We start from the raw sequence: 27,166 nt of genomic DNA on the forward strand, positions 1-27,166 counted from the left end.
GGGGGGGGGGAGGGCTGAGGGGGGCGAATCCGGGCTGCTTCCCGCCCTCCGCGGGGGGAGAGGCAGGGCCGGAGGCGGTTGCTGCCGTTGCCTTCCTCCTCCTCCTCCTCCTCCTCCTCCTCCTTTTCGTCCTCCCGGGGCCGGATCCAGCCCCCCCCCCCCAGCTCCCTTCGGGTCGCCGAGGCCGCAGCATCCCCTGTCGCGGCAGCCCCTCGGCCGGGGCTCCCCTTCCCGGCCCCTTTTGTGCTCCCGCCCGGCCCTCGGGAGGGGTGGGGGGGGGGCTCCGGGGCCGGAGGGGGCCGCGTGGAGCTTCGGTGTGCAACTGCAGGAATCCAGGGATTAAAAAAAATAAATAAAACACGCACGGGGAGAACTCGCAACTAGCAAGAAGACCGCGCTGCCGCGGGGTCTCTTTCTTTCTTTTTTTTTTTTTTTTTTTAAATTCCTTTTAAAATGTTTATTTTTTTATTTTCCCCGCTTTTTTTTTATTTTATTTTAAAGGAGTTTTGAAGGGAAAACAGTGGAAGGAAGGAGGCAGCCCGCGGGGCCGGAGCGCGGCGTGCGGGGATGTGACACATGGCGGGGACCCCGTCGCCGCCTCTCGGCCCCGGGGTGGCTTCGTGCGAAGAAAACAAAGCTGCCGGGGCCGGGGGGCACCGGGCGGCGCTGGGGCTGCCCTCCCCCGGCCCAGAGCCCGGGCAGCCAGCTGGGAACGAGAGCTGCCCGGCTGTAATCCTGCGTGCGGCTGCCTGATGGAAGCGGGAGTGCCGGGGTGCTCGTGTAGGAGAGCTTTTTGTGGAGTGTTTGCTGGAAGGGAAGGCTCGCTGCTTGTTCAGGCTTCTTGACGCCTTTTGAAATACAGGCCTTTAAAGTGTCTGAAAGTTTTCTTGAGAAGTGCCTTCGTAGACTTGGAAAAGTTTGAGACAGAGCAAGAAAGACCCTTCTGCTAGTATGTTATAATAACATCAATATTTTTATTCCTTCGATTGGGAACTGCAGTGTTGCATATTACCGTGCCCTTGGCAGAAATCACTTTTTTTTAAAAAAATTTGTTGTAAAACTGCCGGTGTAGTACGGTTCATTGCTACTTTGCATAATAACCCCTCTAAAAAGTGACAACTAGTATTGCCAGGGTTTTTTTGTTGTTATTTTTTTTTCAAAATAAAAAGCAACGACCTTTATTTCCTAATTCAAAGTTTCGAGTTGGTAAGCGGCTATCATAATTTTATTTCCTCCTTTTTAATGACCTGTTGCACTTTGATAAAATGTTAACTTCTTGTTTCGTACCTTTTTAAAAAGTTTTTTTTTTTTTTTTATTTCCTCAACAGGAAGGAGTGAAGACTGAAAACAATGACCACATTAATCTGAAGGTGGCAGGGCAAGATGGGTCTGTGGTGCAGTTTAAGATTAAGAGGCATACACCACTTAGTAAACTAATGAAAGCCTATTGTGAACGACAGGTACGGTTCTTGTATGAACATCAGGAGAACCAGTGTCTGGGGGAGAGGTGATCTCCATAGAGATAGTAAAGTCTTAAACCTGTGTAAATATGCAAAATGATCAAGGCTTAACAGAAACTAATTGTGTAGTGGATAGCGAATTGTTATCGGGATCTGTTCTAGAACGGACTGACAGAGTTGTGACAGGAAATGGGTCAAATAAAGATCCGTTGTTATCTTCGAGAAATCAGCGCTCTAGATGGAGGCTGTTGGGAGGCTACTGTTACTGTACTGCTCAAAAATTTCAGCATGGAAAGGGTGGGTTAGGAACCTGCAGGAAGAACTTCAGGAGAGTTGAGTGATAATCTGAGGTATTTTTATAACACTGGGTAACTTACTGGTCTGGCCGTAGGGTTATGATTTTATTAGCTCAATGTTACTGTATCAAGATGAGGATATCAATGGATGTTTCAGGGTTTAAAGGTGTCTAATGTCTAGCTTGGGAGCGAATTTGTGTGCTTAACAATGAGCTTTGTTTTTTTCTCATGTGGTCTAGATGTTAAATTAATCCTCTGAGGGACAAAAAGAAATGTATCTTGCTGGTGTGGTGGCAATTGCAGCCAGCCTACTAGGCTGCAGGCAGTTACTGCAAGTTTTAAAAGTACCTGCGGATAAGGAACGCTGTTCAGTACTTTATCCATACGGTTTTGAAACAGGAAAAAAGGCAAATATTCAGTGATGCTATGAAATACAATAAAAGCAGAATCGAATACCTTTTTGCTGACGTAACTGTTTCACCACACAGAAAAGCAATTTGTAATTCACAAACACGGTGGTAAAACCTTTTTGGTTTGCTGCAGCAGGGTAGTGATATGAATAAAGACAGGGAAAATCCTCTCTCACTGAACATGTGAGTATGTTCATGTATGAGTGTTCTGGGGGTAAACTTGTGAATGTTTGAGGCTGTGGGCTCACTTTTCCTTTCTCTGTCATAGACTTGTTACATTATGTAAATCACTGAGTATTTCTTTTTCCAAACACATAGTGCAATTATATCTGTCTTTCTGGGAGGCCAAGGCCTGGTTAATTATTTGTGAAGTCTTAGGAAAGGTGATTTGAGAAATATCATTAATACTTCAGTCACTTGGATACAAACACAAGATTTTAAAACTTGTCACTTGTGTTTCTACTCAAAAAAAGGTGTTAAATAGAGGAGGAAAAAAGATCTGTAGAATGGGTGATATTTTTTATGATTCCATTTTTCAGTACTTAGGCATCCAAAGGGTATCTCTGTGGAGATGGACTTATCTTTACATTTTATTTCAGAAGTGCCTACTTTTCAAACTTTGTTAAAAAGCATTTTTCTCCATGTCCCTAATGCGCCATGCCCTATTTTAAAATCCTTAAGCAGTGAGCATTAGATTTGATTTTGGAGAGGTAGAAGCTGCATATTGCAGATAATTTAGCAGCTTTAGAGAATGAAATAATTTATTTCATGTAGTAGACCTAAAATGGCAGTGGATAAACCTTGAATGATATGTTCAGAAGATCAAGACCATTTATGATTATTTTATGTTGCAAAAAATAATGAAATCTATGCATTTTTTGTGAATACTGATGTCACAAAGGTACAGCTTTTCAATATTTTTTTTCAGTTAGCAGTTATTCAGCTCATAAAGTTCTCAAAAAAAACCTGCAAAAAACCCAACACTTTTCAGAAATATATATTTTAAGAAACACAATGTCTGAGAACACAGCTCAAGCCAAATGTTGCTGTGCGAAAATGTGTTGCTGCCATGACACTTAGCCACATGGCTTTCTTAAACCAGACGATGTTCTGAGCGAACATTGCAGGATCTTAGACACACTGGAAGAAGGCATTTTGCTGTGAACTATAAAGTCTTAGCAGAAATTTTGCTCCTGGTAATATTTATTATGTTCTTTTTCCTGATAAACTACACTAAGTTTGATTTTGTGTGTTACATCTACTCTTGCATGGCTACATCAGGTCTTTTCTAATTCAGAAGTGCCAGAGCAGCACGATGCAATGCATTGGATTTACTTCAAAACCACACAGGCTTCCTGTATCTTTAGGTGTTCTTCAGAAAGAACAGATAGAACTGGGAAAGGAGGAGGTCTGGAAAGTTCTCCGTTCTGGCTGTATACTCAAACTTCCTCCCTCTTTTGCAGAATGAAGTGTGCTATGAAATACCTTCGTATTTCATAAACTTGTGAATTTGAACCTTAGAAAGAAGGGATTATAGCTACTTAGTTATCTTATGCAATCTGTTGGCTCCAGCAAGAGGGAGTAGCGGCCCTCTGAGGGATGGAAAAAGTCAGTAAAGTGACCGGTGTATGTGGTAGAAATGCTAGTTTGAAACACCATTCGTTAGTTTCTGGTACTTAGAAGATGAACTTTTTGGAAAGGTCATTTCAGCTCTGTATGAAAAAAATAATCATTCAATTGTTTTCTTGTTTGAGGTCAAAAAAAAATTACCACTGGCTACTCTGTGCTACTTCAGACTAATAGATGGTGGTTGCTTTCCTGGAAGAAATGTTTTAGAATACCTTTGCTTTTGGGAAGATCAGAAAAGGCGCATTGACTGTAACTGTTATCCAAGGTGTTGCATCTAACTTTAAGTGAATTACTTATTATTAAAAAGCACTATAAAAATGTTGGCCTTTGAGGTGAGACTTGTGTACTAGAAATTGCTTTATTTTAACTTTCAGTCAGTGGGGCACTGCTGCTTCCCTTAGTAATTGGACGCAATGCAACTTTTAATACAAAACAGATTGCAAGGAGTTGTAGTGAAATGCCTTCAAGTCAGTGCATGAGGGGATAGTGAAAAATGTATCATGCAGTATGAATGACGGCTTTTAATGATCATGCTGCAATTCCAATGATGAGTTCAAGAGAAAACTAGTGAGTATTTTCACACGAGACTTACTTTCTTTTGTGTTGCTTCTCTTTGTCCAGGGGTTGTCAATGAGGCAAATCAGATTCCGGTTCGATGGGCAGCCAATTAATGAAACAGACACACCTGCACAGGTAAACAGCAGAAGCAAAACTAAAGAACTGGTTTTGAAATTTACTGCAGGAGTTGGTACTTAGGTTTCATGCAAAATTTGATGTAATTATATATACTAATAGTAGAATTTGATCTTTTACCACTATTTTGGTATAATTAGTTTAGAATTATTATAAGACTGCTGTGTTTTGAATAACAAGCCTGTATCACTATAGTAATAAGAAGATGAAGTACAATGTTAGCAGATGGTGAGTCTTGTAAGACTGTCACTTTATTGAGTCACAGCTCTGAGATAAGAATCGGTAAGGTAAGAATTGAGTTCTTCCTGAAGCAATAGCTTTATTTTTAATAAAAGCTTGCCCAGCTGTTAACAGAGATCCTGGCTGTAAGCTTGAATTTTGTAGTATGAAAGTCATTTTCAGTAGCATAACATTAATGTTGCAAAGTTTGGGTCATCAATAATTTGGTAAAACAAAGGCCATTCCTGCAACAGTGTGTTTCACTGTGACTCAGGTATTTTTCTATACTGCTCCACGTAGCTGCATTTAAACAACCTGTTACAATTCTATATGCCTTTTAGAACCATTCATTACAAAATAAGGGGCTCCTGTTCTTAGAAGATTTATAGCAGATCCGTATTTTCTAAACAGTTGCTCCAATGAATGTGCTTCTTCAGGTCACAATCTAGGGAACTTTTTAAGTTAAAATACTGAGTATTGAGGCAGCGGGGTGCTTTTTTCTCCATCCATGTTATGCTGAAGCTAAGGATCAGTCTACTTATAGCTGCACTAAATGCCATAGAGCAGTTTGATTTCCTGGAGCAGAAATTGAGACTGTTTAGAAGTATAATTCACGGGAGTTGGAGCAACTTTTTCAGTCTTGGCACAGATGCTGTCAGTAGGTAACATTAACATCCCAGGAACGTCAACTGCAAAATTTGCAGTGAAAAAAGTAGAATTGTAGTAATGAAGTATTGCTGTTCCTCACTGGCAGTTTGTTACATTGTTGACCATATAAAATGTTCTTAAGTTTTTGTGATTTCTGATGCTCTGTTTTACTGCCTGATTGGGCTAGGGGCTTTAATTATAGTCTGCTTTCTTTAGTGCTGTAGCTGAAGCCATTTGCACATTTGAACAACAACAACAAAGCGAAATTGTGGCAATGTTCTAAGGTAAACTGAGGAATTAAATAGGAGAAAGAAGATGCAATGGCAAAGTAGGCAACAAAATTAAAGTGTTACAAATGCTGATCTTTTCCATAGGAGTCATACAATGCACCCTGAAGTTACATATAAGAATTCATTCTAGGGCAAGTTACCCACTGGCATTTTTTTTTCCACGTCATTTCTTTGCTTTTGAATTACGGTGAAGTAGGTTAAATGCACAAAAGGATGATGATGATGAGGGGAGCGGGGCTGGGCTGGATAAGTTGCATAAAAAATAAACATGAAGATAGGAAATGTGGAAACAAGCCAGCTTATAGTAGTTGAAAGCCTTTTTTCTTTTTTCTGCTATAGTTGGAAATGGAGGATGAAGATACAATTGATGTGTTCCAGCAGCAAACAGGAGGAGTTTACTAAACAAACAAAAACAAACAAAAACAAACAAAAACCACACACACAAAAAAAAGAACCTGCTACTTTCCTGTCCAGAACTGTGCTCCCACAGGCGACACATTCACAATTAGAAAAATGAGACTTGGTTCAGCCACATCTGACTACTGCAGTATAGTTTTCTCTCTTCTCTCTCTGATTTTTTTTTTCCTATTCCTTCTATTGTACATAAAGTAACTGGTGTATGTGCACAGACATAATGCATATTTTTTTTAACTAAATGGCCAATGGTATGTTTTGATCAACATTTAATGGAGATGGGGTGGGAAAACAAACTGGTTCTGTGAAAATGCCCCTGGCTCCATTAGTGGCATGCTCCTTCTACTTTTATCTTTATATTCCAGTAAGTTATTTTGCTCTCACTGTTTAAAAACAAAAACCTTGCATACCTTGTTTGATTGGATAATTTCAATGTTTTTCTTTTATCATTGTAAAACCAAGGACAATTTTATAACTTTTTTGTACGTAGCTGTTACATGTAGAGCAATCTGTCTAAGTAGGGATAAATTACTCTTAAAAAAAAAAAATCCTAGATAGTTTTCCCTTCAAGTAAAGCGTCTTGTTGTTTAAATAAACTTCTTGTTTAAAATAACCAGTTTTCTTTATTTTTCTGTGAAATAATAGTACTCAGAACTTGTAGCTCTTTCTCTGCAGCACTGTATGCTTTTCAGGTCTCGGTTTTCTATGTGGTAAGTAAATAAGCGTAATCCCCTTTTACAGTAGGAAGACTATTGGAAAATGAAAGGCTTCCTTGAGACTTCTCACTCAGCCAGCCAGCAACTGAACTGGAAATAGAAGTCAGTTTTTTCTTCTTTTGATTTTTGTGTATGTTCTTGTAAGCCAAAAATGTTTGATTAGGCAAACTGCAAAATACTGGACCTTCTTACTTATGGCTTTGGGTTGAGCTCTTTTTGTCAGTCTTTGGTAGAAGCACCAATATTGTTGTTACAATAGCATATTTAGAACTCTGTATTGGAATGCCTTTTGATGTAAACATTAAGTTATAAGGAACGAATCATTTTGTTAAGCGTTCAGTTTACCATGATATCGAATGGGAGATGCTTGGACATGTAAAGCAAAAATAAAAAATTGAGTTCTCTTTTTGGGTGTATTCAGCTATGGTGATGAAGATTCCAAGCTCTGGTTTACCATTGTGATGTTACTGCCTGAAAGGGGAAAAGGCTGCCTCCCTTGAAGTACTGGGAGCTAGTGACAATGATTTTTTTCATGAGCCTTTTCCATAGGGCTGTTGTTCTTGAGTTTTCTCATGGGGGATATTAGAGGTTGCGGTGCAACCCATGGACATTCGTGAAAGATTATACAACTGTCTACTCAGCAGATCCAAAGCATTCTCTAATGTCCTAGGAATGTTCTAATATTTTTGCAGTAGTTGCAGTAGTTAATGCTCTTTTTGGTATTAACTTGTTAGCAGAATTTACCTTCTGGTGGTAGTTTTTGTAGCAGTTACTTCACGAAGCAGGCCTGTACCTGCAGGATCTGGAAATCCTTTAATTTTGTGGCAAAATGATGGGCTTATGCCTTTAGTTGATAGATGATGATCTGTTTGACTTCTGTCGCAATTTTAACATATTTAATATTAAATTAATTGCATCTAATATAGACATTAGAAAAATATCTGTTCTTGAAGTTGCTTTTGGCTATGTAGTTGAAGGATGTCATGTTCTATGCCATTGTTTTGATTTTTAGATAATTCTATTGCTAAACAGATTATTTCTTATTCTGGTATGTATCTTGTAAGCTTCCGTGGTACATTGCAAGGTTGAAATTGCCTCTTGTGAACAAATATTTTCATGTCCGGAGCCACGAAGACCTGGAAAAAGTTTATTTTGTTTAAAGAGAAATGTAGGGTGGATATGTTTCAATACCTTTTGTAGGTTAGACATGGAATACATTCCTCTTTGGCTTTAGAATCTCTGGCTTTCAACCTGGCTAGATAACATTGTATAAAGTTACTTCAACTTGATGTCATGCCAGGACTTCTCCCAGGCGAAAGTTGTCTTTATCTTTTTTGGCCAAAAAAGATGTTTGGACTTGCTTTAGTTTCTGAAGAAAGGGTGAGGTCTCCTTAAATACAGCTTTTTCAGCCCAAGTTAAGACTGTGGAGCTAAAAATTCCCTGCTGTATCTTGTCTTTTTTTCCTGAGGCAATAAAAGTCAAGTTACAGGTATTGAGCCGCATGCTTTCAAAAACAATGTCTTAATTTCATAAATTCATACGGTGGTACTTCATCTGTCATTAACTCAGGTGCAGGGCTCTTGTAATACAATGTTCTGTTAATGACACGAGACCACTTAACGTGAGTTGTGACTAGCTAACCAAAATTCCTCTGTGAAAAAATACAAGAAAAACGTAGGCTTCTGTAACACTGAATTGACGTGGCAGCTGTGGAAATACTCCTTAATTCACCACAAGCTGGAATTCCCTTTAGTATTTAGCAACAGGCTACTAAAAGAAATGGAGAGGTATTGATCATTTCACTTAATTTCTCACTTTTCTAATGTTTTTTTGCTCTTCATCTGAGCTGGCTCCTGATGTTTCTCAAAGTTCTTCTAACAGTACTGAGTGACGTTTCTATAAGATGGTGACTGCAGTTAAGTACAGGGGTATAGACTATGAGCTTGGATCCAGTTATTTGGAGTTCTTCCAGCTGCTTGCCCTCATTTAATTTCTAACAGTTCTTGTGTTTACACTAGTAGCCCAGTGGACTACTAGAAGTCCACATGTCAGAGGATGAAGGAAAACTGGCAAAGAGGTCTTGTCAACGCTAGTTGACAGGTAAGTTTTTCATGTTTATTAAACAGCTGGGATCTTTCAAGAGTCTGGGCAAATGATATTATTCACAATTATCAAATATCATATTCTAAAGTGATTGCCATGCAATTAAGTTAATATTCCTCATGTGACTTTTAAATTAAAAGATATAAGTCATAATTGGATATAATACTTTATCAAGTCCTTGTGGAGGATAAGACCTTGCCTTTTGTGTACTTTGTGTCTTCAGTCTGTCAAACAATTGCAGTTTCAGTTGTGGAATGGACACATTTGTTATTTGTTTTTCCAGTTCCTTACTAAGATGTATCCAGAACTTTTGGGCTCTGGTACCTAAAGAAAGACATTTTCATTCACATGTAAGGGCAGTAAATAAACACAGCTGATTTTGGTGGAACCCCTGAAAATCAGCACCTTAGTTTATCTGCGCAATGGGACCAATACAGGTCTAAAAGGGCTTTGTGATCATCAGTATTAAGTGGTCTGAGAAGCTGATTCAAAAAGGGTTCTAGAAGTGCAAGGTGTTTCTGAAATGGAATATGCTAAACTGCTAAGACTGTAAGGAAATACTCCGAGTGGTAATGAGAGATTCTTGTACTGACATGGGGAGATGTTCTCAAAAGAAAAATTCTCTGAAGCGATACTAAAATAATTGCTGCTACAAGGTAACAATGGTATCAAAACATGCAACATCTCAAAGGTTATGGTCAAACATTATTTTCACTACAGAGTATTTCTTTCTAGTACCGTCCCCTCATTACATCTGAGTCAGGCAGTGTAATCCAAGTGCTGTCACTTGGTCTGCAGGCTGCTGGTTCTATTGTGACCATCACTGCAACATTAATGAAAAGGTATAATGTGACTGGCCCAGAGAAATAATACTTTCTATTTAAAGTGAACAATAAATCGGAGGACTTTTATTAGAGTTATAGATCGTGGCCTCTTCTCAGTATGCTTATATCAGCTTGTGTGATAGACTGTTCTAGAGTAACAAGAAAAAAAGTTAATTGAAATAACTTGCATTATTTTGAATTGTATTACCACTGTGACCTAATACACGTCAGTCTGTGGCTTATTGAGGTTTGTTCTTTCTGGCTGTTAACTTGTTGGCAAACAACGTGTTCTGTTAGTGAATAATTTAATCCTCTAATTTATCTCTTTTTTTTTTGTACTTAATGTCATAATTAATTGGTAGTACAGCACTTCTCCCTGTTGGTGAAGATGTAGGAATGTGAGGATAAACAGGAGGTGGAAGACTGGGATTTAGTCTGTTTTCAGCCTTTGTTTGGCCTTCAAGATGCTTCGTTTCAGAGGTTTCCTGGTTTCTTCACTGGTAGTATGGGACTAATGGCTTTACTGTAGCATGGAGATGCTACTTGGTGTTTATGACATCTCTTTGGGAGAGGGACTTCCAGGGTTTTCCCTGGAAAAGAATTTCAGCTCATGCAGGAGGGGTAAAGTAGGGCTGGTGGTGCTATGGAAGAAGTGGCTCACCGACAGCAGAGGTCCTAGAAGTAATGAATGGGGGTTGGTGCGGTAGAAAGACAGCAGAATTGAGAGTTGGCCAGGAGCTGCAGGGGGAATGGGGCCTACGGGAGGAGCTGTAGGTTTTAACAAAGTATTAATCCTGATAGAAGGGTGACTTTGAAGTCCTGGGGAAAGACTAAGCCTGGGGATGCCCAAATGAAGTACTAAGAAGATTTTTGCTCATTAGGAAAGGAATATTCTCCAGGTGGATGGGGGAGAAGGGGGCAAAGGATACCCTTTCTTATAGGTTTAGTGCTGTTTTTCATGGACTGGATGCTGAAAGGGTGAATCTAAGGCGTAGATCTCATTAAAGTAGATCTGATGCCCGGCAAGGCCTCTTGTGGGATCGCTTGATTAAGAACATTTTGCAGTTTAAACAAACTCAGACAAGGCAATAATAGAATAAAAGGAACTCTGAGGGAATCTGTCAAGATAGTGATTTCCTCTTCCAGTATTGGATGTCTGTTTTTCACTAAACAATGCTTTGGAGTACACTGCCAGAGTTGGTAATAATTGATGCTCAGACAAGAAAGCAACAAGAACTGGCCGCTCTGCTTTTTATGTTGTTCGGAACTACATCTCTGCAGCTTTGACAGAAGTCTGGACATTGTGATTGAAACGTCCTTCCCAAACTGCAACTTCCTGTTACGAATTTTACCTGAAGATGTAGAGAAGCACCAAAGCAACTTTCACAACGCTTGTGAAATACAGCATCTGCTCAGCGGGACAAACTTGGCACCTGTAGGATACCTGTATTCCACTCAACTTCTGCTACACATCACTTCAGATGCAAAGCCTGGATAGCTCAGAATCCAGCTGTAACAAAAAATTACTAGCTGAGGCTTACAGCTATGAATGAGTTGATGGAAGAAGACAAGACTGAGTCAAAACCTCTTTTGTATGATGTGCTCGGAAAAAGAAAGAATGTCTTTTGTGGCTGTCATAAATAGCAGATACGCATGAAGAAAAACCTCTTGGCCACAGGAGGGTCATCAAGCTGAGTGTTTTCACAAGCCAATGGCATCTCTCCTTGCCCAGCCCTGCTATGCGTTTCCTGGAGTCTTGTTCAGACTTCCAGATGCTTTTTGCATTCATTGCAAGATGAGTTTCAGCAACAGGTGGAATTGTTTGGTTCCTGAGGTTTTCAAACAGCTGTTGAGAATTGTTCTGGTCAAATGTCATCATCCTGGAAAGGACTGTAAGCCCAGTTTCTGTAGCGATCTTCATAAACCCCTTGATCTTGTTATGGGTAAATAATTGGCAAAGCAGCTTTTATTTAAAGAATAACCTGCAGTCACGACTGTCTCAGCACTTCAGAAATCAGTGGAGTCCCTTGGAAATACTGAAGCTTTAGAATCTTAAAGCTGTATTTTAAAACTAGCTTTGTCAGAAGGAACAGATTTTCTTCATATTGACTTGAAAAAAAAAAGTCTCAGCATGTCTCAGGGCTACAACAGTTTTCAAACTCAAGATTCAAATCCTGTGGGTTGGAGTAAAAAGCTTTTCGATGACAAAATACTGTTGCAAGTTCCCGAGAGAGCAGAGGCTTACCTGCTTCCAAGTAGGTATCATTTGACTTTAATGCCCAAGCCTAAGGGATAATAGAATTAAAACAACTGTGTCATCTTGCTTAGAACTTCCCTTTAATCTACCAGCAGAAAGATGTAGACAGAGAATTCCCTGGGGATCTAAGTAGTGATAGTGGGGTTCTGGTTTTTAACATTTTTATAGATCCTATATAAAAATAAAATACTATGGTCCTGCTTGTGTAGTTTTAGCATTTAAACTCTTCTGAGTTGTATTGATATTAAGGCTGATGATAATTTGTCACTTTGATCTCATTTTGTAAATAGAGCAAAACAGCACCATCAGAGCTTGCAGTTTCCAGACAAATATATATATATTTTTAGAGAACTGTTATTTAGACAAAAGTGTTTGGAGGGCATTAAAAGCTATTAGTGCAAATTGGGAGGGTTGTCTAGAACAGGCAGGGCTGTTCTTTCCCTCTTCTCCTTTATGCAAGTACTAATTGCAGTAATTTCAGCAGGTGGTCCTGGTGCTTTAGCTTTGGAGTAAAAGTAGTGGTGACCAAGGAAAGTATCTGTGTCTGAAAGCTGTGTGGAGATCAGGAAGGCCTCAGTCACCGAGCCGAAGGTGGGTTTGGCTTAGATGACTGCTGCCGGCTGTGCCACCCGAGTTTTGTGCTGGCACTGGGGACGGACACGCAGAACAAAAGCATGGCGCCTCTCAGCCATGGGCTTGGTGTTCCACATGCCCAACGCTTTGTGGGACGAGCCTCGTTGGACCGGAATAATCCTCTGCTCCAAAATCTGGTGAGGGCATTTTGGGACTGGCCCTGCTGGAGCCGCCCGCGGTGTCTTCACAGGCTCTTGGACGTTCCCCACGCGCTGCTGGAGATGGAACCAGCCTCGGGAGCTGCCTCAGCCCCACCCGGCCACCTCAGCACCTCCACGGCCTGCCTGCCTATTGTTCAAGGGCTCGGGGGCTGCTCTGTGCTGTGCTCTGAGGGAACCGAGCTCCTGGAGGCCAGGTCCCCTCCCCGGCTGAGGACGGGTGCGAGGGGCCGGGGTGGGCGCGCGGGGCACCTGAGGTGATTGGGGAGGGTGCCGGGGGCTGCTCCTCACGGCCCTCGGCCTCTGGCGGGGAAGGCCGCGGAGACTTTTGTCTCGCCTCATGCGCGGCTGAGCCAATCGCAGCTCGCCTCCCCTGAGCGACACGCCCTCCCGCCAATCATCAACAAAGGGCTCCGCCACCCAGGCGCAGCCAATCACCGTAGAGCAGACGTATTTCTTCACCAATGGGATTTTAAGGCCGAACCGAGGCTCTTTGGAATATATAGCGAGGCGGGCCAAAGGGCAGAATGGCAAGGCATTGTCCAATGGAAGTCCAGGATTGGGTTTGAATCATCCAATGAGAAAGCCGTCAGGGGGCGGGCCTTAGGGATGGTATAAAAGGCGCGGCCGGTGCGGGCGGCGGCTGCAGTTGTCACCGGCAGCAGCAGCGGCAGGGGCGAAGGGGCGCGCTCCGTTCCCGGGACCGTCACCTCCCGCCGGCCTCCTGACGGAGCCCTCTCCCCTGCCTCCACCTCCTCCCGCCCGCCGCCATGACCACCACCACCACCTTCTCGGGCATGGACCCCAGCGGCAGGAACAGCTCCAGGTCCGCCGGGGGAGCGGGGCTCGGCGGCGACAGTGGCCCTGGGGACCGTTAGGGGACCGTCAGGGAACCGTTAGGGCAGCGGTGGCTGGGGCTCCCCCGTTCCCTCAGGGCCTCGGAGGGGGAGCGGCTGTGGGGGGAGGTGAGGGCACCCACTGGAGGGCTCAAGGGGGTGCAGGAGGGTACCGGGGAATACGGGGGGGGGGGGGGGCCGGGGGGTGCGGGGGGGGCCCCCGGGGGGGGTCAGGCCGCGTCCTGCCGCAGCTGCCCGGGGTATGTGGGGGTGTGCGGGGCCGGGGGCGGTGGGAGCTCCCCACACCCACCCCGGGCCTCCCGCCTCCTCAGCCGCCTCCTAACAAAGAAGGGAGGCGACTCCCTCCGCGCTGCGCAGCCACAGCCGGGGGAGGGGGCGGGGGGGGGCACCGCGCCCCGATTCCCCCCCCGTCTCCCCTTTTCCTCCATGGCCGCTGCTTCCCCCCTCGTTGCGCCGCTGCTCCCCGGCCCCTCGGTGGGGCAGCCCCGGGGGTTTCCTCGGGCTGGGCGCGGCCGGGGGCAGGCGCCATTGTCTTGCTCTGGGCCCCCCCCACCTCAGGCAGCCCCCGCCGGGGGGCAGCGGGCACCGACCTCCGGCCGGCCCCAGCGGCGATCGCCCACGCCCCCGCTGCGGGTTTGGGTGAGCTCCCCGCGGACGGCTGCTCGGTCTGGGAGACCTTCGGGGCCCGGGGGGTACCCCAAAGCCCTCCCCCGGCTCCCACCCCGCAGCCGGGCTCAGGGGGGTAGCAGGCGGCGCGGCCCATGGGAGCAGGGTGGGGAGCAAGGAGACAGCACCGCCGTGGAAGAAGCCGTGGCCCTGATCGGAACAAAGAAAACTTGACAAGTACGGCTGGAAGGGATGCACGGCACTTGGGCAGGCATGCACGGCTCTGGTGGATGCTGCAGCAGCGAGAGCAGGCTCGCGTTTAGCACCGAGCCTTGGTGTCTGTCATTTCTGTAAGGTTTGGCCTGACAAAGCACATGCTTCCTGTTCTCTTGTAGCTTTTTTTTTTTTTTTTTCTTTCTTTGGGGTGGAGGAATAAAAAAAAAAAAAAAAGAAAAACAAAAACCTCTTGACAAGTGCTTCCTGGATGTAGATTAATTTTCAGTGCACATCCCCGGGTATCAGGTGCAATTTTAAGAACACTTCATTGTCTGAAGTGTGAGTTGTAGCTTTGTTGAAGCATGTTAAAGCATCTCAGGGTCGAGAGAACCTTCTAATAAAATTTGTCAACCTTTTGTCTGGGATTGGCAAAAGTGATTGTTTCTCTTAAACAGTCTGAGTGATTGCTTTTTTGCTTCAGTTGCCTTTTCTGTTACTTTCATTAAGACCTTCTGTGGAAACTGTCATGCTGCTAAGAGAATACTGGTTTCACTGCTGTGGTAAAATGAGGTGACGTAAGATGAGGGGATGAGCCCTCTTTTTGAACAATCTGTTCTTCAAATTAGTAAGTGTAACAGATGTAACCAAGAAAATAAATACACGGGGACATTTCCTCTGGGGAAAAAAGGTAATGGAGTGATTCAAGACCATTATACTATATCCCTTAATTCAGAAAGGAGAAGCAGCAAATCACAAAAGTGTTCTTGGATTCATAAAGCATATTACACAATAGCGGGATCCTCCCATTAGCTCCTGAGCATTATTAATTATATATTTGGAAAGGAATTTTGTAACAAAAAGCAGATAGCTAGTTTAGTAACACTAAATATTCACATCAAACACCTTTGTGATTTTTTTCTTGCCATTGTCTTGAGCATTGTAGGCTGGAGAAATGTTTTTGTGTTGCATCTCCATTAAACTATTAGAAAAGAAGAGGGAGTATGTACCTTCCCCAGCTTGTTCTGGTCTTCCTTTGAGGGCACTGGGTGTCGTGAAAGCACGTTTCTGTTGGTATGCTCAAATCTCTTTAAGCTCAGTCCAATAGCACGCTGCAGACCTAAGGGTTTTTCTGATGAAACAAATCCCGATAGAGGCTGTAGCCCAGTCATCAGTGATGCAACCAGCACTTTGACTCATGTGCCAAACTTTAGTCTTCACTGTGCTGCCAATTTGAAGTTTAATTGCCTTCGTAGGGTTCTCTAAAAAAAGCTGGGTTCTAGCATGCCTGTATAATTATGTATATATTTAATTTGGTCGGACACTGAAGACTGGTGGCAGCTCCTTTTGACACAAAGTGAAGCAAGGACACGAGTAGAATACAGGAGTATTTTGGTTTTGATAAATGTCACCAAAGAAGAGCAGCGGAGATGTACTTTGAATGCTGGCAAACAATTTAGCTTTATAGGTTGAGTTATGCACTGAAGACGTAACAGTGAGTGTCATTTATTAGGAGCCAATGCATAATCCAGTCATCTCACGTAGTTTCCATTTGGGCAGAATGTAGCCCATGCAACTAACTGCCCATTACAAGAGCCAACAATGATCTTTTAGCTTATTAGTCTTGTTTTACATGATAGAGTGCTGCTCAGTAATGCAGATTATAAAGACCCAAGGTTGTAAAGTTGAATCTCTCTCCAGAGTGCTGCGTCCTCCTGGTGGCGGGTCCAACTTTTCCCTGGGTTTTGATGAACCAAAAGAACAACCCGTGCGAAGGAACAAAATGGCATCCAGCATCTTTGGAACTCCTGAAGAAAATCCACCTTCCTGGGCTAAATCATCAGGTAAGAATGTCATGCTTTGTTCCCAGGTCTGCTGACATGCGTTAATCCATTCTTGGTATTGGCCTGGAGCTGCTGGTGTCTGTGTGTAGAAACCTGAGTTCACTTCTATTTGGTAGTTTGGGGCTAGAAATGATGTCTACTTGTATGGGAATTTTTCTTTTTTGAATTACTTTAAAACCTTTTTAAAAAATTACCTTTTATGTCTTGGACATAGGTGTTGCAAGCAGATAGCTAAGCGGAATGTATTTTGGATGTGATATCTCCAAATTAATCATGTTACAATAGGCAAGCTTGTTTCTTAGTATGTGGATGAGCGGTGATCTTGATTAATCAGAGGAAATTTAGCTTTGTGTTGTACCTCGTAGCTGGGGGTAAGCTTCAATTGCTGCAGAGCATTTCCAGTAGGGTTGGCCTTGGGACCCTGCACGAGATGCGGCTATACAGTTGTAATTTGTGAGTCATTATGTAAAGAACCACGACAAACCTTGGGATGGTAACGCTGTCATTCAGAAAAAAGCACATCAGTTTTCATCTGCTTTCCCAGTAAGTTAATCTTGCAACCTGATTGGAATCAATCTCTGCTTCTAGGGACTAAGCCAGGTGAAATCAGAGAAGACAGTGAATCATCTGGACCACAAAGAAGAAACTCAACTGATGCCAACTATGGAGACTTTGTAGATCCAAAGGTCAGTACATTAACTACAAAGAGCCTGATAAGGGGACACTTTGCGCTCTGTATGCGATTGTTTATCACCGATAGTTGCTCAGTTGAAAGTGTTGCAGGATTCAAAGTCTTATTCTCAAACCTGTTCTTGTCCTGAAGGTTCTCTTTTCCATATGATGGTCTTACAGCATGCTGGTGGAGGCTTGGATTTTTCTCAAAGGAGCGCCTTCTAGAGCCCTTAACTCTTCTTATTGATGGACAGTAATGAAGTGGTGTGAGATCTCACTTTAGCATTAATTGATTTAATTATTTTTTAACAGATTGTACAAACAATAGTTACCTACATTGAACTGTGTGGATTTATTGACTTACAAGGGACTTGGTTTCATATCCCAACACCGTGTCCCTCAGTGGCATGAGTGCTTGATTTAATACTGTTACTTTCTTTAGTAATACCATCAGAAGTGTTATTTTCTATGTAAACTACTTGATATAAATTATGGAGCATAATTTACAGTGTTAACATGGCTTTTGATTGATGAATGATTATAGTTAATGGAAAAAACAGGTCGTAGAGCAATAATTTCTCTGAACATAAGAAAAGAAAAGGGAAACCTAAAGCAGACTGCACTTGTGCAAACAAATTTCATAGGTGAAAAAAAGAAACCTCTTGAGCTTTAGGTTTTCAGAACAGAACTTTGTAGGTAAATCACCACTTAAATCTTGTATATGTACCTTTTGGGTATAACCTCAAGGGTTATAAATAGCAAGTTTTATTTTGATAACTGGCATCAATCATCAGTTTAACCCATTTTGTTATTAATAGCCTCATTGAGCCACAGAATTGTTCCTTGTTGCATAAAATATCTTGTTCCAATTTAGCAAATGCAAGATTAAATTTATAGCTGCTACCACAGAAAACAAAAGTAAACTGTTTAGTCTAATTCTATTTTCTACTTAATTGTATTAAATACTGTCTTGTGGTTCTCAGCTTTTCAAACATGATTCTCGTAATGCAGAATAATTTTGTGCAGTGATGAAAGCTACAAACAGCAGAAGCTGGAGCAAATGTACTATAGCCCAGTCTGAGATTTAAGGGGATGTATTTGCATGCATTTTTGTGTAGTAATACCCTAACGACTGCAGGTTCACTGTGTAATTAACAACGTTAAGTCTATGGAAGTCGATAAAACCTCATGCCATTGCTGCTGCTGGAGGGCTTTCTGTATCTTTGTGTCGTTACAGTCTGAACTGAATGAGTATGAAAAGAACGTTTAGCTGTTTGTGTGATGAAGGAAACTATCTGTAACATTGTCACAAACTTTTTGATACTTCACAAATGAAGTTAAATATCTGGGATGGAACAAATGTTCTTGACCTTGCTAACAGATACACATTTGGTGTTGGAAAGAGTTGCTTAGGAGAAAGGAGAGGACACCGAAATATTTCTAATTGCTTAAAGTATGATTTTCTTACCGTCAGTTCTGCCTGATGAAGGACGCTGTATATAACAGCGCTGTAAGACACCTGCATCCTCCACAGTGTGGGAGTAACAAGCATACCATATATTACAGGTCTTCAAGATTACTTCAGTACTATCTGTCTGTTTAAATTTTTAAAAGTATGTCAGGTAAATAAGCAGTTGATAAAATTAATCACTGAGTGAGAACTGGTGCTTACAAACCCATCATATTAATCTGCATAAATATGTATCTAGAACCAGCCATGCTACTCTGATATCTGCCTCCTAGGAGCCTGCTCTTGCTCTTAAAGTTCTTCATTGGGTCTGTCTGAGTGTTGTTGGGCAGAGCAGCACGCCTGACCAGCTGTGTCTGGCCACAGCATGGAGTACTGAGTACCATTTTGATGGAGGTAAGGGGGAAATACTTTTTGGAGTATGAAATATAATGTGTTCCTCTCTCTCTTCTAGGGAGGAGATGGTGGTGGTGAAACTTCTGGTGAGTAACTCCTTCAGGCTCTTGTGGTAAAAACAGTTTGTACTTATTCTCTGTTGAAATAGAAGAGGTCATGGAATATACAAGACAGCTTGGGGTTGTCCCTTGAATCCATCAAATCAATGAAATGACCTCACTACTTAAGTGGAAGTTGGTAAGAGTGGATATGGAATGCAGTGGCAGAATGCCTCTGTTTAGTCATCAGCTTAAAAACAAGAACAGTCCTGTTGGTTTCTTTTGCCAGCAGCAGCTGGTGTGGAGATTTGTTTAAGTACTAGAAGGCAAGGTGGATACCATCTTGCAAAGACTTAAGTCATTGAAAGACTATAATATAATACTGTTTTTAGTAGCTTATAATTAAATAGTACAGTCAACTTCATAGATTTTAGTTCAGCAGTTTACCTCTTTCCATAGTGTCTTTCCACACAGCAAACACTTGAACAGAAATGAGCAGGAACAGCTACTGCATCTGAAAGCATCTGCATTAACTAGCTTTTAAGTTCCTGTTTCTTTTTTAAATGCTGATTTTTGCCAAGGAAGTCCATGTGCATACTGAACCCTTCACATAAACAGAGGAACTTACCCTAGCAGCATGCATTTTACCTCAAAGGTTTTTTGTTGTTGTTTGTTTGTTTGTTTTAGCTCTGAGGGTGGAAATCTCTCCTTTGCAAGATTTACCTTAAGAATAGCTTACTTCCTGATGTGAGGAATGTGTGTGTTGACCAAGTACTTTATGTGTTACTTCTAACACCTAAGAGTTGTGGAAGATCACTACAGCTATTAGCAGTTCCATATCCTGAGCAGGCTTCTGCTGGGAGGGTGAGAGGTTTTCCAGAGTGCTTATTAACTACCTCTAAGTGGTATCTCTGGCCAAAAAAACTATACAGGCCGCTTTAGTCTTTCTTTCCCTTGTCTGTCTGATCTTAATTAGCACCCAAGTGGGCATTTAGAGTTTGTGCCTCAGGTAGGAGAACGTGGTTTGATAACAGAAGTACGCTGGTCTGAGGGCTCTGCTCCTTCTCCTGGTACTCGCTTAAAGCAGCTCACTCTGGGTTTAGAAGACAGCCTGCAAGGAGTGGTGAGGCAAGAAGAGGTGGCATTACAGGCAGCAGAAATACGGCTGCCTGGGTTAGCAACACCTGACTGAAACTTAGAATACAAAATTATATTCCTGACTCTTACAAGTTCCCACTTTCACAGGTCTAATACTTGTTGGCCTTTGTTTGTTTCCAGAAGGTGGCAATAAAAGGAAGCCCTTATCGAGTACTTAGTGGATCTATGCTGGGAAGTAGTTTCCCAAATAAGTGAATAAGCAATCTATTGTTGGACAGTAACACCAAGTTAGTGTTCCTAACTGGAGTTGTCTGCTGTTGACTAAAAATTAAAGTTTTAAAGGCAGACATGGCAAAACAAAATGGTGGGCACGCTTGGCTGTTCAGCTTCCACTGGTGGTACTTGGGAAGGAGTAGGAAGTTCATGGTTCCTGGAAGTGGTGTAGGTAGCAGACACCTGAGAATCTTCATGCATTGCTAAATTAATCTCTCCCTTTGATAGATTTGGGTATCTTAGCTTAATGAAGCACAGAGTCCTGTTGAGCTGGCTGTTTCACTCTACCACTTGATATTCCCGCTGTGTGAGATGGCAGACACTGGATGGTGAATGTCCCACTTGTTGCACATCTAATTTTGCACTTGACATTGCATAGCTGTCTCCTGGGCTGGAAAGGGGATGAATATGCCTCCAAATAAAAGCTGTCTGCTTACCAGTTCACAGTGTATCTAGACTTTCAATAGGCTTCCATCATTAAAAGTTTCCTCTTCTGCATTTGGAAATGATTTTCTCTATGTAACTGATAATAAAACCCCAAGTAGGTGTCAGGTGGGATGTGCATTTTTATTAATCACGTCTGTCTAGGGGAAGAAGAGTTGTTCCTTTTGCAGAAGTGTTCATGCTTCCTGCTTGGAATCTGTAGTTCCTTTTTGTGCATCAAGGGTTCCAATAGTTTGCAGTGTACTCACTAGCAAACTGACGCAGAGATTATATCTTTTCTGATAAGGGAAGAACTTGAATATTTGATCTGGTCCTGTTGCCTTTTACCACTCCAGTTTCCAGGTTAGCAAACTGTGCTATATCGTGATTATGTTGGAAGAACTACTGCGTGTATCAGCTGGCTAAATGAGTCTCTAACATGCTACGGAAACTTCCCCAGATTCTCCTGTGATAGTAATTCACGTTTCTTTTGTGATTCAGTTAGTGCTGTTTAGCTGATGAATGTGACTAGCTAAGGAGAACCAGACAGCGCTTAATTGACTGTCACCAGTGACTGCCCTTACATGATGCACTGGAAGGTGAAGTCTGGCGTTCGGTAGACAGATTATCGTGGCGAGTACTTCGTAGTGCTTGGGCTGTCTGCTTGAAGTACAGACAATGAAGCATTCAGCGCTGTACGAACGGTGGGCATGGCCGCAGTTGTTCTCAGCTTGCTGAGTAAGCAGGCAGTGGTATGCATGAGCTGCAGAACCTTCAAGCTTAAAACTTAGTATTCAAGCTATTTTGTTCAGATGTGCCTGTGGGTTAATGAATGCAGCAGAGAATCTATACTGTAAATTATCTGGCTGCATGGAGGTTATACTAAGCTGCTAGGGTTCTTTGTTATAGGGTTCTTTGAGTGGGTTTTCTGCATTTCTGATAAAATCCTGCATCAAAAGTTATTTAAAAAAGAAAAGAAACAATTGAAAAACAACAGTAAGTTGCCACAGCATTGGATTAAAACATCTCCTGTGGATTAGAAAATGGCTAAATAATAGGAGGCAAACAGTAGGGTTTAGTGATTGCTTTTCAGGTTGGAAAAATGAGCCATGGGAAGTGGTGCTGGGACTGGACTAGTTTTATTCAGTGTCTTCATCCATGACCTGGAAAAGGTAATGAACAGTGAAGTCTCCAATTTTGCTGGTGATAGCTAAACTCTTTCAATGTGCTGATGGTGAGAAAAATCTTATGGCCAGAAGGACTCAACAAAGTGGGAAGATTAAAAGGTCTTTGCATGAGTAAGTAGGAAAAAATAGTAACTTAAACCACCTAGGAAAAAATCATGTAAACCATGCCAGTCCCATGTTTGGCTCGTTGCAGCAGTTAGCTCTCAAGATCTGCCTTGTGTTTAACTACTGAAAATTCTTTGAGATGTTTGGAGGAAGGCAACAAATTGTTGAATGTCATCTGGAAGAGAGCTGGAAAGATGTTTTGCTTCTCTGATTAACGATATGCCTGCATCTTGCCTTGTGCGTGCAGTCCCTGAAGTGTGAAGACCAGATGGTTGTAGTGGGGGTAAAGAAGGGGCAGAGGAAGGTAGCAAAAAAAGATCAAGGAGGTAGAGCAGCTGCCTTGTGAGGAGACTAATACAGTGGTGCATCTTCAGTCAGAAAAGGAGGCTGGGAGAGAGGGTATATAATCGAGATGAGCAAAATCATGAAGGTACCGGTTAACGTGAATGTTCTCCAAATCCTCCAAAAAGAGAGCCAGTGTTTGTTAGATGAAACTAAGATCTGTTAAAAGCAGATGAAATACGTATTCACAGAGCTGGCCATGCACCCACACTCCAAGCATCAGAAGACATCTTGGTGCTGATTTAGGCTTTCAGATCATAACTGTTTGTATTAATTTATATATATATATAAAAGACATACTAATGATCTTGCTGTCCTTACCTACTTCGTTGCCAATTAATATATAAGTTATTTGCTAGAGTATCTAAAGTGCTTCCTGTGAAGAATTCCTTCTGTGTCCTGTCTTCACTTGTGGTTGTTCAGAAGTATTTAAAGCAGATGATGCTGTCATGTGCTTTCCAGGGAATGTAAGGCTTGAGCCTACCCGTGCATGGATATTCCCCAGTCTGTTCTGTGTGAAGCCTCAGAAGTGTGTGTCAGACACTCTTCCCTCTACACACCAGTTACAAAACTGGGAATGTAGTTTGAATCTGAGCTCTTGCTTCCAAGCACTGATGCGTCTGTTTCCAGCAACTGCTCAGGTTTGAGTTTAAATTGTTAGTGGTTGTACACAGTCAGTGTACATGACTTAATTGTAGCTGCTTGTCATAAAAAAAAAATCTGTGGTCCCCTAATAGTGGCTGAGTGACTGTGACTCTGGAATGCCTGAAACTGAACTGTAAGGCATTAGAGTTCTGAAAAATACTTCAGGCAGCTGAAAGTCTGTCATGCCAGCAGATTACAGCAGCACTGTTTGTAAGCCTAGAGAAAACTTAGTGGGGCTGATCTTCTGTCTAAGCCAGAGAAACCTCTGGCTTTCATCATCTACATCAAATACCTTAAAAGCTTCTTTTCTTTTAGAAAACACTGAGGCTGATGTAGAAGCTGCCCCAGGTCAGAATGAAGAAAAATCCCTGCCTGCTGCACCTGTTCCTAGCCCAGTAGCACCAGCACCTGCACCGTCCAGGAGAAATCCACCTGGTGGCAAGTCCAGCCTAGTCCTTGGTTAAACCTTTCCTTTCCTGACTGTTTTGAACTCGTGTCTGTTTCTTTTCCCCCATGCTTGTGAACTGCACAACTTGAGCCTGACTGTACATCTCAAATTTCTTTCATTAAAAAGAAGCACTTTATGTACTCCATCCTTTTTTGAGATCAAGTTTTGTTTTGTTTTCTTCCACTTCTGTCCTGTGTTTCCCCCAGATCTACTGGAAGTGACATGAGTGTTTTCTAGTGATAGACTTGAGGGAAAGCTTTATGAAGTATAGTAATGTAATTCAAAGGAGAGTAGATTGGTTCTAAATGTGCTTAGCGGGTTTTTGTACTGAGATTTTTAGAACCCCTTAGCTTTACAAAGGGTCTAGAGTCCTGGTTAAAGAGGCCAGCAAACAATCAGTAAGAGCGGTCCCTTCCTCCACGTGTGAGTTTTGGGGATCTGAAAGAGTTCATTGTCTGCATGTGGTAAATGCCTTGAGCCCTGCTGTGCCATTTCAAGTGGTTAGTGTACACCATGCTGCCTTTAACAAAATAAAACAATCTTGGTACTAGACTACTACGAAGCAGGGTATGTGCCAAATAGAGGGCTAATGACCAGAGCCACCTGGCCTCATGCTGGGAGGGGATTTATTCAGACTTTAATCAGTGAAGATGGAGTGGATCGTATAAATAAATAAAAATTACAGGGCATTTTTTTTACAACTGACTCAATGCTGTGCATGATCATGCTGGTGCTTGACCATGAGGTGAAAATCTCATCCTTTAAAGTGTGTGTTGTAATTTCACGAAGCTGGACTGTTGCTTAAAGTAAATAATATAGAAATTTTGAAGCAGTGTTTCCTGTGTGGGTTTTATTTCATGGGTTTGGCTCCACGTTGCTCTCAGCAGACCTGCCCTACTCTGACATAGGTGGGATGGAGCAGAAGAGGTGAGTTCATACACCTGACCTGGGGGTACCATCACATGCCCTCTCCTTTTGAAGAAAGTGTCTGAATTCCCTTTGGTTTTATCTTCTAGAACAGAGAAGCGTGCACTATGGCTTGATACATGTAATCTGTTTTACCAGAAATATTTCCTTCTCAAGAAAATAGAGGAAATGAAAGTTTCTTGTTACAAAAATAAATCAGACCCTGACCAAAAAGGGGGCGTAAGGGAGACCAAATGATCGAGTGCTCGCTGTCCTGGAGGGTATCTGCTGCATGATAAGCCGCAGCACAGGGATTTGTACAGAACTGTGTGTGCAGGAGGGACTGTGCCTTTTTCACCCTCCCCCCTCCTGGAAGAACAGGATCTAAAAATACTCCGGCTTTCCAAGTCAGTTTTGGAGAAGCCCTGGTCTTCATGTTTAACCTATAAAACTGGATTTGCTCTCATGTGCTCTTCCTCTCCTACAGCTGGGGGTGTTCTTCCCTACGGCTGTTACGAAATGCAGTCTGGCTGCTGGGTACATGTAAATCATGCCTACCTGTTTCCTAGCCTAGGAGGAGGAAAATAATAAATTTCCATTTCCTTTGCAAGCTCCACAGCCAGAGGAACTTCTTAATTCTCCTTTACAGTTACTGAGACTTTGGGCAAGCTGAGTTGCCTTTCCGCCTGTCTCGATCGGAGCACTGCAGCCACAGCTGAGATTCACTAACAGGGTGCATGACACACATAACAAGGCAGCTGCTTGCTATCATTGCTGATCAATTTTGTTTCTCACCACTGACATAACCCCAATTCGTGGTTTATTCACCCGTGCCCCCGCCTGGGTGCTGGGTGGGGGGGGATTCATGCCTGCAAATCCCATCTCACCCCACTGCCCGCACTCACCCTGTGGGCCCAGCTGAGGCATGTTCGTGCTGCTGGCGTGTGGGTGCAGGTGGACGTGGACGGTGCCCTGGCCGACTTCAAGGGTGCATGGTGCAGGGCTTCGTCTCCTCCTTTGCGGTGAGTCACGCCTGGAGCTGGTGGAGCAGCAGGACTTCGTGCCGGAGCAGTACGACGGGCTGCAGCTGGAGCTTGGGGTGAGTGGGGGGGTGCTGCGGGCAGGGGGAACACACAGCTGGGGCTCCCCTGCTCATAGGAGCCATGTGGAGAGTTCTTTGATGCTAGCAGCCTTAATTAGAGCGATAAGAGGCTTCTTCCAGGGAAATTGCCCGTCCTTTTCAGGGAGATGTGTGTGAGAATGAGGGATTCCGGTGTAAAAATAACCATGGATGAAGTTCTTTGCAGAACCGTGCTCACGGGCTGCTCTGCAGCAGCGGGGGTAACGTCCCTGCAGCTCCCTGAGCACTCCACAAGCATTAATGTAGCTCTGTAGCAGGCCAAAAATACAGATATTATATACGGGCCTCATACAGCCAATAAAGCCCCATTTCTACATCATTCCCTCCACATGCTCTGAGAAACGAAGTGCACGGTAGGGAAGTGATCTGGAAAAAATATGTAAAAGGCTTGAGGTGCACCCTGTATCTGTGCAAATTGCTGCTGTTTTTAGCTTCTATTATGTTTGCTAATGACTGAATGAACAGCAGAGTTATTTGCAAGGCAAAATTAAAAATACTGTGAATCCAGACTCGTGCTTCCTTCCTGTTACCACAGGACAACTGGGACTCTGTAAGAGAGCTGGCTGGGTGCTGCTCCAGGCTGTGCCATATGCTTTCCCTGAGAAGTTCACTGTTAACTTTAAGGTCCTGCACAAAATGTATTTATTTATTTTATTTCTAAGAAGTGACAACTCCCATCTATTTCCTTCCTGTTCCATAGCTAGGTGCTGGCTTCTGCAGCAGCGTCACAAGTGGGTGCTGGGTCCAGACAGCGTTTTCACAGGCTCCAAGCTGACCGAGCTCTGATCCATGGCTGCTGATGCTTGAAACTTCTGGATCTAGTAAATGTGGGCAGTAGACATTATTTTCTTCCTTGCTTTATAAAAGCGGACGCAATTTATTGCTGAAGTGGGTAGTGTTTAGGTATCTGTTCCTTTTACGAGTCCAACTTATGTGTACTGGGACAAGGAAAAAATAGAAGTAATTTAGGGGATCATGATCATGTGAATGTTTCATTCGTTTCTATTTCTGACACTTTTATTTCCTAATTTGGTTCACGCTCATCCTGTTCGTTCCCGGGCCGTACATGTGTCAATGAAATAACCAGATAAGTGGCTTGAGTCCCACGCAGATCAGCAGGGGCAGTAAGTTCTTATCTTGCTGTTCATTGTTAGTTGGGCTTCACAAGGAAATTAGCTCTATGTTTTCGTGTCCGTCTCCCTCTTCAGTAACCTCTGGATGTCTGGGCTGTTTTAGGTACGTTTGGCGGAACGGTAATTTTGCAAAGATTTGAAGCTCCTGCAAGTGTTACGCAAATAACACAGCTGGTTAAAAATACAGACCCTGATAGTTCTGCACGAGCACCGAGAGCCTGCGGGGCCACGTGTCCCTGCAGGGACACAGGATCCAGACTGGGATCAGCCGCACACTGAGCTCTTTGTGACAGGTGTCTACGAGGGCTATCCAGGAACATCAGAGGTGTTAAGATACCCTCGTGTCGGGGGGTTGGAAGCACTGAGATAATGATTTATGCCCTCTTAGTGTTATTACTGCTTTGTGGGTGCTTATCAGCTGTCTCTTGAAACTCAATCCATTACTTGCTTAACTGTTTTTTTCTTTTTTGATCGTAAATTGATCATTAATTTCTCTCTGTAAATCCTTAGCCGTTTCATTTAGAAAGCATTTTGTTCAACGCTTTCTTTACAGTACTTGCCTGGACCAACCCCTTAGAGGTATGTGGCCATTTCGTTGGCAGGGATTTATCTTACACGTT

The 27,166-nt window shown here is 42.9% G+C and overlaps 2 protein-coding genes across 2 annotated transcripts in view; both read left to right on the top strand.

Moving 5' to 3' along the window:
* Positions 1-6,672, top strand: part of SUMO2 (small ubiquitin like modifier 2) — a 7,154-nt gene extending 482 nt beyond the window's left edge. The window contains exons 2-4 of the mRNA XM_035342566.1: positions 1,329-1,460; positions 4,417-4,488; positions 5,985-6,672. Of these exons, the coding sequence (XP_035198457.1) occupies positions 1,329-1,460; positions 4,417-4,488; positions 5,985-6,047 (267 nt within the window). The 3' untranslated portion in view covers positions 6,048-6,672. The remainder of the gene's footprint in view (positions 1-1,328; positions 1,461-4,416; positions 4,489-5,984) is intronic.
* Positions 6,673-13,376: 6,704 nt separating this feature from the next.
* On the top strand, positions 13,377-24,201 carry JPT1 (Jupiter microtubule associated homolog 1). Its single transcript, XM_035342565.1, has 5 exons — positions 13,377-13,577; positions 16,129-16,271; positions 16,860-16,957; positions 18,866-18,893; positions 23,234-24,201. The coding sequence occupies exons 1-5, from the start codon at positions 13,522-13,524 to the stop codon at positions 23,380-23,382; spliced, it is 474 nt and encodes a 157-aa protein (XP_035198456.1). The 5' UTR covers positions 13,377-13,521; the 3' UTR covers positions 23,383-24,201.
* The last annotated feature ends 2,965 nt before the right edge of the window (positions 24,202-27,166 follow it).

This window comes from Oxyura jamaicensis, chromosome 18 (assembly GCF_011077185.1).
Source record: "Oxyura jamaicensis isolate SHBP4307 breed ruddy duck chromosome 18, BPBGC_Ojam_1.0, whole genome shotgun sequence".
Classification (NCBI taxonomy): domain Eukaryota; kingdom Metazoa; phylum Chordata; class Aves; order Anseriformes; family Anatidae; genus Oxyura; species Oxyura jamaicensis.